At 37.9% G+C, this 14216-nt stretch overlaps 1 protein-coding gene across 3 annotated transcripts in view; it reads right to left on the bottom strand.

Moving 5' to 3' along the window:
* Nucleotides 1-14216, bottom strand: part of LOC140799258 (protein MICRORCHIDIA 2-like) — a 54417-nt gene that overhangs the window by 12235 nt on the left and 27966 nt on the right. For all 3 annotated transcript variants that reach the window (XM_073153483.1, XM_073153482.1, XM_073153484.1), the window contains exons 13-14: nucleotides 8101-8152; nucleotides 7914-8025 (exon numbers count right to left, since the gene is read on the bottom strand). In XM_073153483.1, coding sequence (XP_073009584.1) covers nucleotides 7914-8025; nucleotides 8101-8152 — 164 coding nt within the window. The remainder of the gene's footprint in view (nucleotides 1-7913; nucleotides 8026-8100; nucleotides 8153-14216) is intronic.

Here is a 14216-nt window from a genome sequence, read left to right as displayed (position 1 = left end):
GTGACAACAAATGCATATAATATTATACTGTATCAATCCGAGTTTAGCATCGCTTTGATAGCAAAGTAAAATAGAGCATGACGGGTATTAATCATTTGTAACAAGTAATACATTTAGAAAGCTAATTATTTCTAAAAAATTATTCATTAGTTCAACAATTTAAGACAATTGCATACAATATCAATATTATGTACTAATGGCAATAAAATATTATGTATTACTAAAAGAATGCCCTTACCCTTCATAGTCCCCACCCCTCCTCTCAAATGATTCAACACACATCAAACTAAAAAGAGACATCTCATTCCACTCTCCTAGGACAAATTTCTCAACTATGTTCATGGCTCTATCGTATATGGATACAGGACGGATACACTTTGGATATATATCCAATACATATCCAGAGCATCAATAGAATAGGATTGGATGTGAAGGATACGTTTTAGGTTTATTGGTTATATTAGGTGTAATATCCACCAATTCTATTGGATTTTTAAGCCTTGGCCCAGTATGCTCTAACTAAGTGCTTAAGCTAGCCCATGTAGTTGAACTTATAATTGGCTCAAACTTAATCAGTGTCAATTCGAGAAATTTCATATGTTGTTAAATTAAAATATAAAGAGGAAATTATATTTTAGCCACCTGTGATAGGCCTAGGTTCACTTCATCCCTTTACGATTTTATTTGTCACTTTGCTCATGATTATATTCAAAATAAAATTATTTCCTTTTTCATCATAATTGGTTAATATATAAGTCTTACTTGAAAATATTCATTAAAAATAAGTTGGAGATAATTGAAATTAGATAAGCTTTCTACACATCTAAAATATATTGATCAAATTTCAGATGACAAATATATAATATTAGCATGCATATGTTCAATATATTTGTCATATTTATCATCTGAAATTCAATCAGTATTATTTTAGACGAAAGCTTATCCAATTATCTACAAATTTGTGTTTAATGAGTATTTTTTAATTTGATTTGTAAATCAATCAAAGATGATGAAAAAAGTAATGGTTTTGTTTGAATATAATTATATTGAGGTAAAGTGACACAAATTTAGGCCTAATCATATAAAGGTAAAATATAGTTTTCTAAATATAAATTTATTTATGGCTAAAGGTGAAGAGTTTTACATGGACTATTGATTTGATCTATTCCACGTGGATCAAAAGTGAGTGGATTCACTTATGTATTTATTTGCCTCGTATTTCGTCTAATTATGCCATCATATTATCTTTGTACAATATTATACTTTGTGATATGCTATACTTTGTGATATGTTCTACTTGGTGCAATATTAGACCGTGAAATATAATCTTAGTGCATTTAACGAAATATTAATTTTGAGTATGTACCACTTTAAAAACAGTCTCAAGCTAGATATTCTTCGTATATCTCTCTGTGGTGACTTAAGTCTATCTAAAATCTAAAAAATATACCTCTATTTCTGATCATATAGTGATTTGTTTATGTGATTCTAACAAGGTCAGAGAACAGTCTTAGATTACCAAAAACTCTCTGAGTGACTCTAATCTTGCCCAATAGTTAAAGGAAAATATAGGATGCATTTAACACAATGACACTTCCTAATGACCCTAATTGGATCATCTACAAGAAAAAGACTTGAGTACTACCTCCTTCTAGTTGATGTGGATTTACGGGCACAATCCCAAAATGATAAATATGGTATCTATTGAGATTAAGAAGTTTTATATAATAAGATTTGAGCAAATCATCAATTTGTTAGTTGCATTATCATTATTTGTGCTTTATTATTCACATTATGAGCACGCTGATTATTATTATTAATTGTTGAGCTTTGGTTTTTAAATCATGTCGCACGGATTCTAGTTTTACTAACTTTTGAGTGGATTCATCCACTGAGCTAAAGTTGTTAGCTTATTAAAATCCCTTAATATTTCATATGTTGATCCTCATGGCAAATAAACTTGGTGCACTAGGACCCATTTACCTCCACTTTGGAGTTATCTTTCTCCTTTTGTTGGATTAGTTATTTTAAAGAAATTGGTTGTCTAATTAGATTATCTTTATTTCCTTACAAGTTTTTAGTATTGAGTTCTTTTTAGATTTTGGATTTTGAAAAGTTAATACTAAGGCATCATGTATCCAAGCCTATTGAGATATGTGGCCAGTAAGTTTCAAGTCGTAACATTGCACAGGTATTGGGTAGGTTAAATATTTTTAACCCGTAAAGCCTTTTGCCTGTTACTTAAGATTGAAAGAGGAAAGCGGAAAGAGGAAAGAATAGGGCACCGACTGCTTCCCTCTCGTTCTCTCTCGATAGCCACAAACCATTTCCTCTCCTGTCTCTCTCAATAGCGTAACCCTTTCCTTTCTCGATAATATTCTCTCTCACGAGGTCTTCCCCAAACTTCCTTTCTCAATGCCTCTTTTCTACTCTCAATGTCAATCTTTCTCTCTCCCTTTACATCGGCCTTTTTTATAGAAGGCAATGATGGCTGTGCCGGTCAGCATGGGTACTAATTGGCATGGGGTGGCGGAGGTTCAAAACAAATCCATTAGAGTGGTAAATCCAAATTATTCTATAGAGCCTTTTTTAATCATATGACAAACATGACATGTCATATGGAGCCCATTTTTTCCTATTTTAATCATATTATGGAGTGTTCAATTATATTATAGAGCATTAAATCATTAATATTAGTTTAATAAATATATTTAATTATATTATAGAGTATTAAATCATTAATATTAGTTTAATAAATATGTTCAATCATATTATGTGTTGAGTAATATTTCTATTTGATTATTTATATATCATTAATAAAATATATCATTTACAAAAATAATTTGATAATAAATGACCCTAATGTAAGCTTTAATACATATATTCAAACCAAAATGTGTTAAAGGTATGAAACTGGCACATATGGGCATGCCAGTTGACACGACTATCGTTAATAGAAAGTATCCCTTTTCTTCTCCTCCCTTCACTTCCCTTGTCCATTTTTCCCTCCTTTCTCCTTTCCTCATATCAAATTTCCCTTTTCTCTTATTTCTATTTTGTTGTCCTCTCTATTTCGTTGAAATGCACCACTTTAAAAGTATGTAACAAAATTAGAAAAGATGGGAAAGAAGCGAATACTAGATTTGAATACAATTATTGTCCACAAATATACAAAAAATGTTATTATAGAGTGGAGCATGTGATAAAAACTAGTGGATGTGAAATCAAATCTTGCCCTAAAGTAAATAGCCTTTATATTATGGAGATGAAAAAGATTGTGGAGAACACTGACTTAAAAATAAAACACTATATGCCTATGCTAGTACCGTTGTCAAAGTCAGCACAACATACTTCGTCCAATATGCCGTTTTGAACCATTTCTTCTAGTATACCCTTTAGATCAAATAAGAGGGCAACGAAAGAAACAACTCTTGAGAAGTCATTTAATACAATTTTTCATAATTATTACATTATGAAATTGCTAGAATGTTCTATTCAATTGTTTTCATCTTGCTAGAAACTCTATTATGTCAAGTTTTATATTTTTGAAACTAGCAGTCAAATATTAGGATATTTATCTCCTAGATATAATATGTTAAGAACCACACTCCTCTAATAAGAAAGATTATTAAAACTCATTAAGTGCACGTGGAGGGGAAAAGAGATTAGCATTGTGTGCGGTGGCTAGATAGGTGCACAAAGAAAGCCTCTTATTAACAGTTTAGCAGTCATCAATACTTATTACAAGTAGACAATCATAGATATGTGCAAATTTAAAATGGATATTGTGATGATTAAGCAAAAAGAAAATAGAACACTTATCTAGACAAATCCGAAGTTGAAACTTCATCTTCCAAATTTATAAAAAAACCAAGACTTTTGTGATCTCAACAACCTGTAATAGAAAGGACCTCTATACTCTCTTTCCATTATGCTAGTTTCCAAAAAAAAATTGTTAGTTCTTTATTCCTTGATAACATCTCTCCCTCTCCCTCTCATTAAAGATATGCCCGCCCTTCCTCTCTCCTTCCTAATGCCTCAGAATACTCAACTTGTGTCCACCTTCGATGACATTTGTTACATCAGTCATCTCAGCTCCTATGTCTAGGACTGAAAATTAGTCGGATTAAATCAATGTATTAAAGGCGGTGTGAGTTGTGGGCGGTCACCATCGCCTAGCACCTAGGCAGAAGGCGGACGCCAAGATAGTTTAGTATTTTTAATATATAAAAAATAAAAATAATTAATATCATATAAAATATACTATATGTAAATTTTGTTACACTAATTCGTATAAATAAGATTAAATTTATATTATTAAAATCACACTATTCAGCACTTATATAGACAAATATGCAGCATCCTACTCTTATGGCAAGCTCAGTGATTCGAGAAGAAGATGAGGACGTTTTCTCTTAGAAATAAGTGCACTAGGATAAAGCTAGTGCCCAGGACAGCTACTCTACCATCAATCACTTGATATCCATCACTCTACATCATGTCTCTCCTAAGCCCAGTCTATGAAACCACTACCGTTCCCCCTTACAAGAAAATTACTGCCCTTCCTCTTACTCAAGAAAACCACTATTGCTTCTCCTTCCCAGCCCAAGGAAACCACTTCCGCTTCCCCTTCCCAGCCCAAGAAAACCATTGCCCATTGCTCTCACTACATATTGCTCTCTAGTCTCTCTTTTCGCTCTCTTCCTTACTTTTAGATCAGAGATTGAAAGTGGTGATTGTGCGACCACTTCAAGCCAAGCCAAGCCATAATAATCATTCATTCTGTAGATCAGACATCGATGGTAAAGAGGAATGGGGGAGAGGAAAGGGCAAGTGATGGCAGAGAGGAATGGGGGAGAGGAAAGGGCAAGCGATAGTGCTATTGAAGATGGCAGCGGAGAAAGAGGTGGCAACAGCTGGATAGCTCGGTGAATGCGATGTCTTTCGAGTTCATCGCTACTGCTGCCGCTTGTCGTCGCCACTCCCTCTGCCAATACCGCTTGTTGTTGTCGCTCAAGAGAGAAGGAAGAGGAAAAGAGCTCAATTGGGTTAGGGCAAAGTGGGTTTTTTTTAAGTTAGTCACTAACTCACTATCCATACCATTTTTTAAATAATAATAAATTTAGAAAAAAAAATTGCACGTGTGGGGCACGTGCCCCAATCTTTCCCCACGTCGTCCTCCTTTCCCCCCTCTCTTCTTCTTTTCTTTCCTTTCTCCCTCACCCCGCAGCTGCCGCTCTCCTCTTCCCCTTCTCGCGCGCCGAGGCATCACCGAAGCCTGCCGTCGCCACAGACATATTTGTCAGTGAGTCCTCTCCTGTATTGTCAAGTTATTTTTGTATTTAATTTAGCCTAAAATATCTTTTCCCTTCTTTTCCTTTCCGTCGGACCCCATCGGGTAATCGGCTGGCCGGTGGCCTTGTGCTTCCCCGTGCTGGCCTTGGTAGTTCCCTCTCCTTCCATAGGAGCTTGGGCAGTCGGCTTTCGAGGCCCTTGTGGCTTAGTGAGGTGTAAGGGCAACCTCCATGGCCGCCAGCTATGGAGAGGTCCCTCGTCGTCGCCGGTCACCTTGGCCAGTCAGCGATTTGCCGTCGACTCCCCATTCTTCCAATTTCCTCCAAGTTCGGTATTTGCCAGTGTGCTCCCCCTCATCGTCGGCAACCTCTCCCTCATTTGGTTTGGGTTGGAGGTAAGGGAGGGGAGTGTGCTGAGTTGGGCTGGGTGCGGCCTAGCCTAGCTCTAGTGATTTAGTGAGTTGGGCTGCGACCCAGCCAGTTGGCTCGGGGCTTCAGGCCTAATCTTGGGGAATTTATGCTTGTCCTTGAGCTGATCCAAGCAGATTAGTAGCACCTTTAATTATTTAAATTTATTTTAGCCATCGTATTTAATTATCGTTGTCAACTTAAGCCTTAATTATTAATCATCTTTCAAAGGTAAATTAGTTGGTCATAATAATTGCTATAAATCAATATTAACAATTCAGGCATTACCGTAAGATTACCACTATGAATCTGTTTTTAATTGGAATTTATTTCTAATTGGAGTTTGGTAACTATATTAGAGGTACCTTTATATTCAATATAGTTAATTGAATGTGGTCTTTTCTTTTACTTTAAATTGATAATAATGGGTGAAACGGTAAATGTGATGATAATCGTTTAACGGACCTTAATAGTGTCAAATCGTCATAATTAATATACTAATTCTACCTGATCAATAAATGTAAGGAGATCTTAGGTGGACCTACTCATACAAATATCGATTGTTAGTAGGATTGTTAATTAATTAGTGGAATGTGTACTTATGTTTTAAATGTGAGCTCTTTTTCATTGTATGCGATGATTCTGCTCTATACGATGATTTACTAGAGCGATGATATTGTTGATGATGATAAACCTACAACTAAGGTCCTTAGTCTAGTGGCCACAGACAATCAGTCATATGCAGCGTTGCCAAGCATGTACAGGTGGCATTACCGCTAGGTGTCTACTTATCCTCAATGTTTGAAATGATGTGTGAGCCTATATTTATTATCTGGTGGATAGCTCTTTGAGCATGTTATAATAATTATGGCTATGACTCAGTGTAAATTTGGTAATAAATGATTTGTGAGCTTGATATAAATAATTTGATAGTTTAAATAATACATGTCATGTGTTCTTTATTTAATACATGTGAGCTATTGATATGAATATGTTGCATAGATGCATTACTATAATTATATTAGCATACATATGTATCACGTGACATCCTTCGTTATCCTATTTTTAGAATATAGAGATGTATACTTGCTGGGTTTTATGCTCACCACCTTTTGGTGGAAATATTTTTCAGATCAGCAGATGACCCTAAGTCTGTGAAGGAGCTGGTGAAGATTTGATTATACTTTTCTTTATTTGTCTTAGTATTGTAAAATAAGCTATATGAAATGTAACCCCCTACGTGGCCATTGTCTTGAAGGAGTTGGTGAAGATATTTCAGATCAGCAGATGACCCCGAGTCTGTGAAGGAGCTGGTGAAGATTTGATTATACTTTTCTTTATTTGTTTTAATATTGTAAAATAAGTTATATGAAATGTAACCCCCTATGTGGGCATTGTCTTAAGGAAGTGTATGCATACATATTTTGGGACTGATTGCGGCCTGTGGTAATTTAAACTCCATTTAGCTTATTTTTATTTGTGAAAATATTGAGTTTATCATATATATTATGTGCAAATATTGACCATTAGGTCACGTGGAGACTACGTGAGTTCTACCTATATGAGGAGCACGTGTATTTAAAGGTAGGTGTTACATAATCGACTGGCTATAATAACTAAGAAAGCCGCAAAAAGGACAAGGCGAGCTGCCAAATGATAAGGTGACCCGTCAAAAGGACAATTGGCAACCTGCCACCATTTATAGGCCACCTAGGTGCATTACCGAATGGCTGGTTCGCCCACCCCACCATGGCCGCCGCCTTTAAACACAATGGATTAAATCCAACCTGACCCATCCTTTCATTGCTATCTGGCAGATACGTATCGATTTTTCAGAAGGCCAATTCCGATCTCAATTTTCGAACTTTAAGTCTATGTTACCGTAAAAGAAATTAGATAATGTTTTGAGACATTGAATCTCAACAACACTCACAACTATATTAACCATGTTTAACGAAACTATTCATACATAGCATTAAATTAGTATCAATTGGAACCTAACAAACAGAAACACAACACAACAATAATTTGTCACATAAAATCAAAATGAAAGATGTTTATTGAGGAATACATACAGAAGATAAAAGAGACAAAAGAATGATTAAAAAGATTTCTGCCACTGGAGACAAATTTCTCTATCTTGCCAAATAACAATGCAACAAATTTTTATTCATTATGCAAGAAATATTGCACAGGTTTGGAGATATGTACCAGTAGTCAAGAATTATTTGTCTAAGCTTTGTTTCCAGCCGAATAAATAGTGGTGTCCTTTCAAAGTCCTGCTTGTCATGAGCTGGCTCAATAAAATTTGCCTCAAGAACTCCTGCATTTTAAATGACCAGTATCACTTAAATAGCTCCTGTGAAGTAATCAAAGAGGCAGCATGTGAAATCCATACCCAGAACACTCCGCCCTCGGCTGGAACCTTCCTGAACCACTTTCCAGAAGGGCTGGAGAAATTTAATGAAAAATTAAAGTTATAACTTGTCAAATGCCAACTATCTATTCGGTAAAGTTCCACCAGCTAAACATACAGCAAATAGAAGAAAGAGAATGGAAAACAGATAAATTGTAGGCACATATGTCAAGCAACTTTACTCAAACTTGCATAAAACAAAAAAACTATGTCAAAAAGAAATATTAAGGCATAATCCACCATAATAGGACTGATCAGATTATGGAAGAATATGGAAAGACGTAAAGGAGCAGTAACTCAGTATGCACACCTTTATCTTAAGAATTGAGAAATTTCATAGGACAACAATCATAAGATTAGTGGTTCTAACCGACGATACCTGCACGAGGGGTGCCGCATGGCACCCTTCCAAGCAGCAATCCACTCGCCGTCGAGTTTGTTTTACTGCTTGCATTCGATCTTGTCGTTGAGCTTACCGTCAATGATGACGAGATCAGCGGCGAGCAGTGACGATGAGGTCGAGGAGTGAAGGTGAGTGGACTCTCCCTCTCTTGCCGCACGGCCGGCATATGCCATGCCGTGTCAGCCAATGGTCGGTATGGGCCATGCCTGTGGCATAACCATCCTTGGTTTTAACACATCCAACAGCTTTGGAGATGTGTCAAACTAATAGTGCACATCTGGCCATCTCATGTCATGCTAACACAACTACATCAAGGCAACAAAGAAGGAAAGGAGGGATGAAAGAGAGTGGGTACTTAAGGCAACAAAGATGGAGAGAGAAGAAGAAGAGAGAGACCAATGTTTTGAAACAGTGGGTCAGGTCTAAAGCAAGGTAAAGGAAAGGGAAGACAACTGCTAGCTTACATGTCAAATTCGACCATACAGACCTGACTAGAGACATACTCTTACAGTTATGTGGGCTTATTTTGTGACTGTTGAGTTTTTTCCAAGCCCAACCAGACAAACAACACAGTATTTAAGCCCATATAAAGAATCTGTGAAGAAGAAACCTGGAGGGGTTTCCCCTTCTTCCTCTTAACACCCATTTGGAGACAGTTAGCAGCAACGAGTTGGAACAACTACAGAAGCCCAAGGTAAGATAGCAATGAAAGGATGGCCTCATGGCAAACAACATACAACACGCAACAAAAGCATTGTCATGGGGGTAAGTACAGCATAACCAATATCTTTTTGCCAGCAAGGTATCAACTATCAAGTATCAACACAAGATATTTTGCTCAGTGTAGCAGAACAATTAATCCTCAATTGTAACAACCATTTACAGCCTGGATTTTGTATTATATTTCTCCTCGCGTATGTTATTCTCTTTAGATGCACTAAAAACATGTTATCTATCATGCACCCCCCTGACTTACCAATTCCTATAAAAGTTTCATTGCCCCTCAAATACAGAGTGTTGTACTTCATTTATACGATGATCCAAAATTTCAGCCGAACAAAAAACTTGAGGCAGTGTACTCAAACAAAAATTCATCTTATTTGCCAAGAAATTGTTGTGCATATAACACAGAAATATAATCTTTCAGTTTGACTTGTCGAGTTACTTGACAAATTTAGGGCTTTGAGCAACTTACTCACATTTGATTATCCTCATTCTCAGAAATTTGTTTGTCTCATGATGATGTAACATAGCCATGGATATCTCTAAATGAGTTTGTACATCTCTCAAGCCAGCAGATACGCAGAACAAAAGATGAAATAATAATGTGTAAGATAGGATTCCTTAATTGTTGTCTACCTGAATGAAAAGCAGTTAAACTATGTGGTATCATTCCAGTAGTCATGCAGATTGCAGAATGCATGTATAGTACCAGTATCAGGTAATTGACCTGACAGACTCAAAATCATATGTAACCAAAGATCACTTTCTAAAACATCATCGCAGCCGGTTAGCCAACATGTTGTAGGGGTTTCAAAAGCCAAATTAGAGTTTCCGGGAGGCTCCTACAGTATCAAGTTTGACCTGACCTATCAAAGTCTGCCGCCAGATGAAGACCCTCAGTATCATGCCAAAACTAACATATCTCTCACTTCTCTTACCTCACCTCCATACTGGCATGTGCTAAGCCACTAACACTGCTCTCTTCACTAGATTTATCAATTTGATTCTTGTGTTACAAGAAAATACTTGGACAAAAATATATCTTCTTTTTGAAAATCCACACCCACTGTCCTCCTTTTGTTTCACATCCACTCTCTCTCACCAACTGCATACATTCTAGGAGTTTGTTTCTTTAATATCTGATATTTTTTCAAATCACTAGCCCAAAAAGAGAAGAAATAGTCTATCAACATTTTATATCTCAATTGATAGTTATGGTATATGTGGCGAATGTCCACATTAATTTATTACCTAAATTGGGTTAGTCAATTAGGTCAAATGATCAATTAGAGTTCTATTAAGAAATAAGTTCCTATTAGAATCAGCTAGAATCAAAGTTGTTAACCTATTTAAGGATTATTGCATAAGAAACAAGGGACGATTGAATAAGATTTATTTGAATCTCTCATTTTTTTTCTCCTACAGTCTTCTTCTCTCCCTTTCTCTCCCTTCCTTCTTTCTCCTTTTCTCTCCCTTTCCCCTACTCTATCTTAAAATTATTCTCTAATATCTTCTACTTCCTCTCTAAACCTCTTTCCTTCTTCAATCTCTACTTTTCATTAGTTATTGTTGCTATCTAGAAGATTCTAGTAGTGAAAGAGAATCTTTGGGTGCCTGGATGTGAAGAGGAAGACTTGGTTTCAAAATAAAAGCACTACTATTCCATTTATTGGTAAACCTAAACTCTAAAGTCTTTTCTTACATCATATTTGAAAGTTGAAGAAGTTACTACCTTATCTGAGTGGTTTTCTCTCCTTCCATCTAGTAGTAATCATTTTAATCAATTAATTTATTATCAGTTATTGATTACTAAATTTTACTTTAGTTACTTGTTTGGGTTGATTGTTCTCCAAAACATTGCATTCATACTAGATTTGCATCAATACTCCATCAAAAAACCTAAAACTCTCACCTCACACCTCTCAACCCTAAAACCCTCACTCCTCAAACCTAAAACCCTCACCTCACCTAAAACCCCCGAGCAAAAGAAGGCAATGCAGCGACGATGAGCAAAACAATCGGCTGAGCAAGTCAAAGGCAACGAGCGGCTGAGCACGACAAGATCTCTCTCTCTCTCTCTCTCTCTCTCTCTCTCTCTCTCTTACACGACATTGTTCAAACATATGACAAGTGTTGGTTAAGTGAAAACTGCTACACAATCAAATCTCATTTTCCCCCCTTTTCTTGATTTCGGTCTCACCGGCCAGTTGGCCGCCCAGGGACCACAGGTCGCCGCCGCGCATTCCTGGAAGCTTCACCTCATGAAGCTTTCGTGATTTCGGCCCTTCATGGGCTCTTCTCGTCTTTGGGAGAGGCCACACCAAGTGGCCTCTTCCCGCCACTGTCGTCAGTGGATCCGGCCTCTGCTGGCACCATCTCCTTTCCTTGATTGGTCAAAAGTCTCCCTCTTCGTGAGACAAAGCTTCCAGCATCGTCCTTTGGTGCCGACGTGGTCAGGATTGTCGGGCAACTCATCCCCGTGGCCGCCGACCTTAGTGTGGGGCTTGTTCGCCGTCGACTGCCTCAGCCAACCGTGCGCCACCTCGTGTGGGCTAGGTGGGTGTGTTTGGTGCGGTTGGTTGAGGGTGTCATCGGTGACCAGCACCACCACCCCACCCCACCCCACCCCCCTTCCCCGGTGTCATGGAGCCGCAGCCTGTTAAGGGCTCCTTGCTCGGCCTCCAGCCAAGTCGCACCTCAAGTGTCATACACGTTGTGGGTGTCGGCCAGTGCACCGACCTCGGCTGCCAACGGTGGTGCACATCGGCAACCACCTCCTTCCTCTTTGTTGGTCTTCAGTTGAGTGAGAGGAAGGAGGGTGTTGTTGAGTTGGGCCGCCTAGCCCTCGAGCTTGGTTGGGCTGTTGTGGTGGTTGGGTGGCAGGCAAGGTGGGTTGGGCCGCTGGCAGCCGAACCTAGGTTGTGTTGGGTTTGGGCCATAGACAGCCAACCCAAGTTGTGTTGGGTTTGGACTGTAAGCAGCCGAGTCCAAGTTTGTTGTGGGTTTGGACTGCTGATAGCCCAGCCAAGTTTGTTGGTGGGTGGGCTGCAGCCCAGCCCATGTGGCCTTTAGGCCTAGTTCCCTTGAGGCTAAACATGTGTATTAGCACGTAAATCATGATAATAATGTATTTTATTTGTTTATTGTGCTGTAAACATGTGTATTGACAGTACCCAACACCTCCCCAACTAGGGTTATGGGCAGAGGATATTCTTATACTTATATATTTTAGAGCCCATGCATGAGGTCTTAGTCTGTTGATCATAAACAATTAGGTAGCTGTTTTGTTGGGCAATGGACGATTTACTGTCAATTGATGAGTTATACCCTTTCAGATATTTAAGATAGAGAGAGAAGGGTAGGATGATATAAACCTAGCGGTACCCAATGACATAGGGTGAAGGTGTCCGTGAACAACGGCACATGATTTCCGCATGGTAATGCAATGATGTGGAGCCGAGGGCTCGGATGGTAGCATTGATATGCGATACTAACCCTTGTGATGGGCTTACGACTGAGGTCCTTAGTCTGCGATGGCGGATAATCGGTCATGTCATTCGTTGGGTGATAGGCTAACGATTCCACCACTAGGGTCTACTCTCCTTTACAGGTATATGTGTGGTCAAGCATGAGTATTGATATGACCTACGGGCATAGCTCTACAAGAGCTATATTACAGACTTGGTAGTCTAAGATGATGCATATTATATGATATGGTGTTGACATGGTCTATGACTCAAGCTCAGTGTGAGCTTGAGTTTTAGGACTTGATAGTCCAGACTGATGCATTGATTTGATCATGATGCACATATTCATATTTTTACTTATTATTGTATCATTTATTGCACTACTTTTAGACTGTAGAAATAAAAACTTGCTAGGTTTTATGCTCACCACCTTCTAGTGAAAATATTTTCAGATTGGTAAATGAGCCGAAATTTGTGGCAGGGAAGAATTATCTTTAATTACTCTTATTTATTTATTCTTGTAAATTAAGCTAGATGACTTGTAGCCTTTACGTGAGCAATTTTCATCTGTCTATAGATATGTATTTTATGGCTTGTTCTTTTTGTCTGTTTTATTTGTGGAAATGTGGGCTTTTTTGTTTGTATGTTGTGTTGAAACATTGACCAATAGGTCACGTGGTAATCACGTGGGTTCTACCCACGTGAGAGGCACGTGTTGGTGCCGAATGTTACAAATAGATATTGTGGTTGAAAAAAAAATTAATACTGAAAATATAGTCTAGTCAAAATACTACATTTTCTAACCGTGGATGATAATTCTCCTATCTAGAAGTATGTTACTAAGATGGAGAAATTGAGAGGTTGTGGCAATCATAAATTTAAGTACAACTATTGTCAATAAGTCTACAAAGAATCATATTACATAGTAAAAGATCATTTGTTGAAAGTTAGTGAGCATGGATTTAGGGTTGTCCAAACGTGAGCACTTAACATATCATGAAAATAAAAATGGTTGTTGATATGGCTGAGTTGATGCCTAAACAAATTCTTTTGTCAAAATTTGGACAAGCAACATCTTCTAGTAGCTCATTTGGAGTTGGAGGGACTTCAAAAAAAAGAGCAACAAGAATGACACCTATTAAAAAGTCATTTAGCTATGATGCTCATAGCCAATTAATTACAAAAATGTTCTATTCAGTCAAGTTGCTTTTTCATGTAACAAGAAACCCTTAATATATTAGAGTTTTTCAATTTGCAACATATAATAATATTTATGGATTAGTACCCCTTGGCAACAATGGCAGTGCCACAGGCACGGCACGTGCCATAAGAAAATGAGAGAAAAAGGTACCACCTTGGCCATCGCCACTCCCGGTCACCGCTCGCCCGAGCTTGCGTCGGGTGCCCTAGCCCGAGGGAGGGGAAGAAAAAGATCGAGAGAGAGAGAGAGTTTATCGGTTAAATTTTAAGTTGCGAATCCGGCTCGATCTCTTTCTTCCCCTCCC

Source organism: Typha latifolia, chromosome 12 (assembly GCF_019914945.1).
Source record: "Typha latifolia isolate L0001 chromosome 12, TyphaL0001v2, whole genome shotgun sequence".
Classification (NCBI taxonomy): Eukaryota; Viridiplantae; Streptophyta; class Magnoliopsida; order Poales; family Typhaceae; genus Typha; species Typha latifolia.
This window is presented reverse-complemented; position numbering and strand designations above follow the sequence as displayed.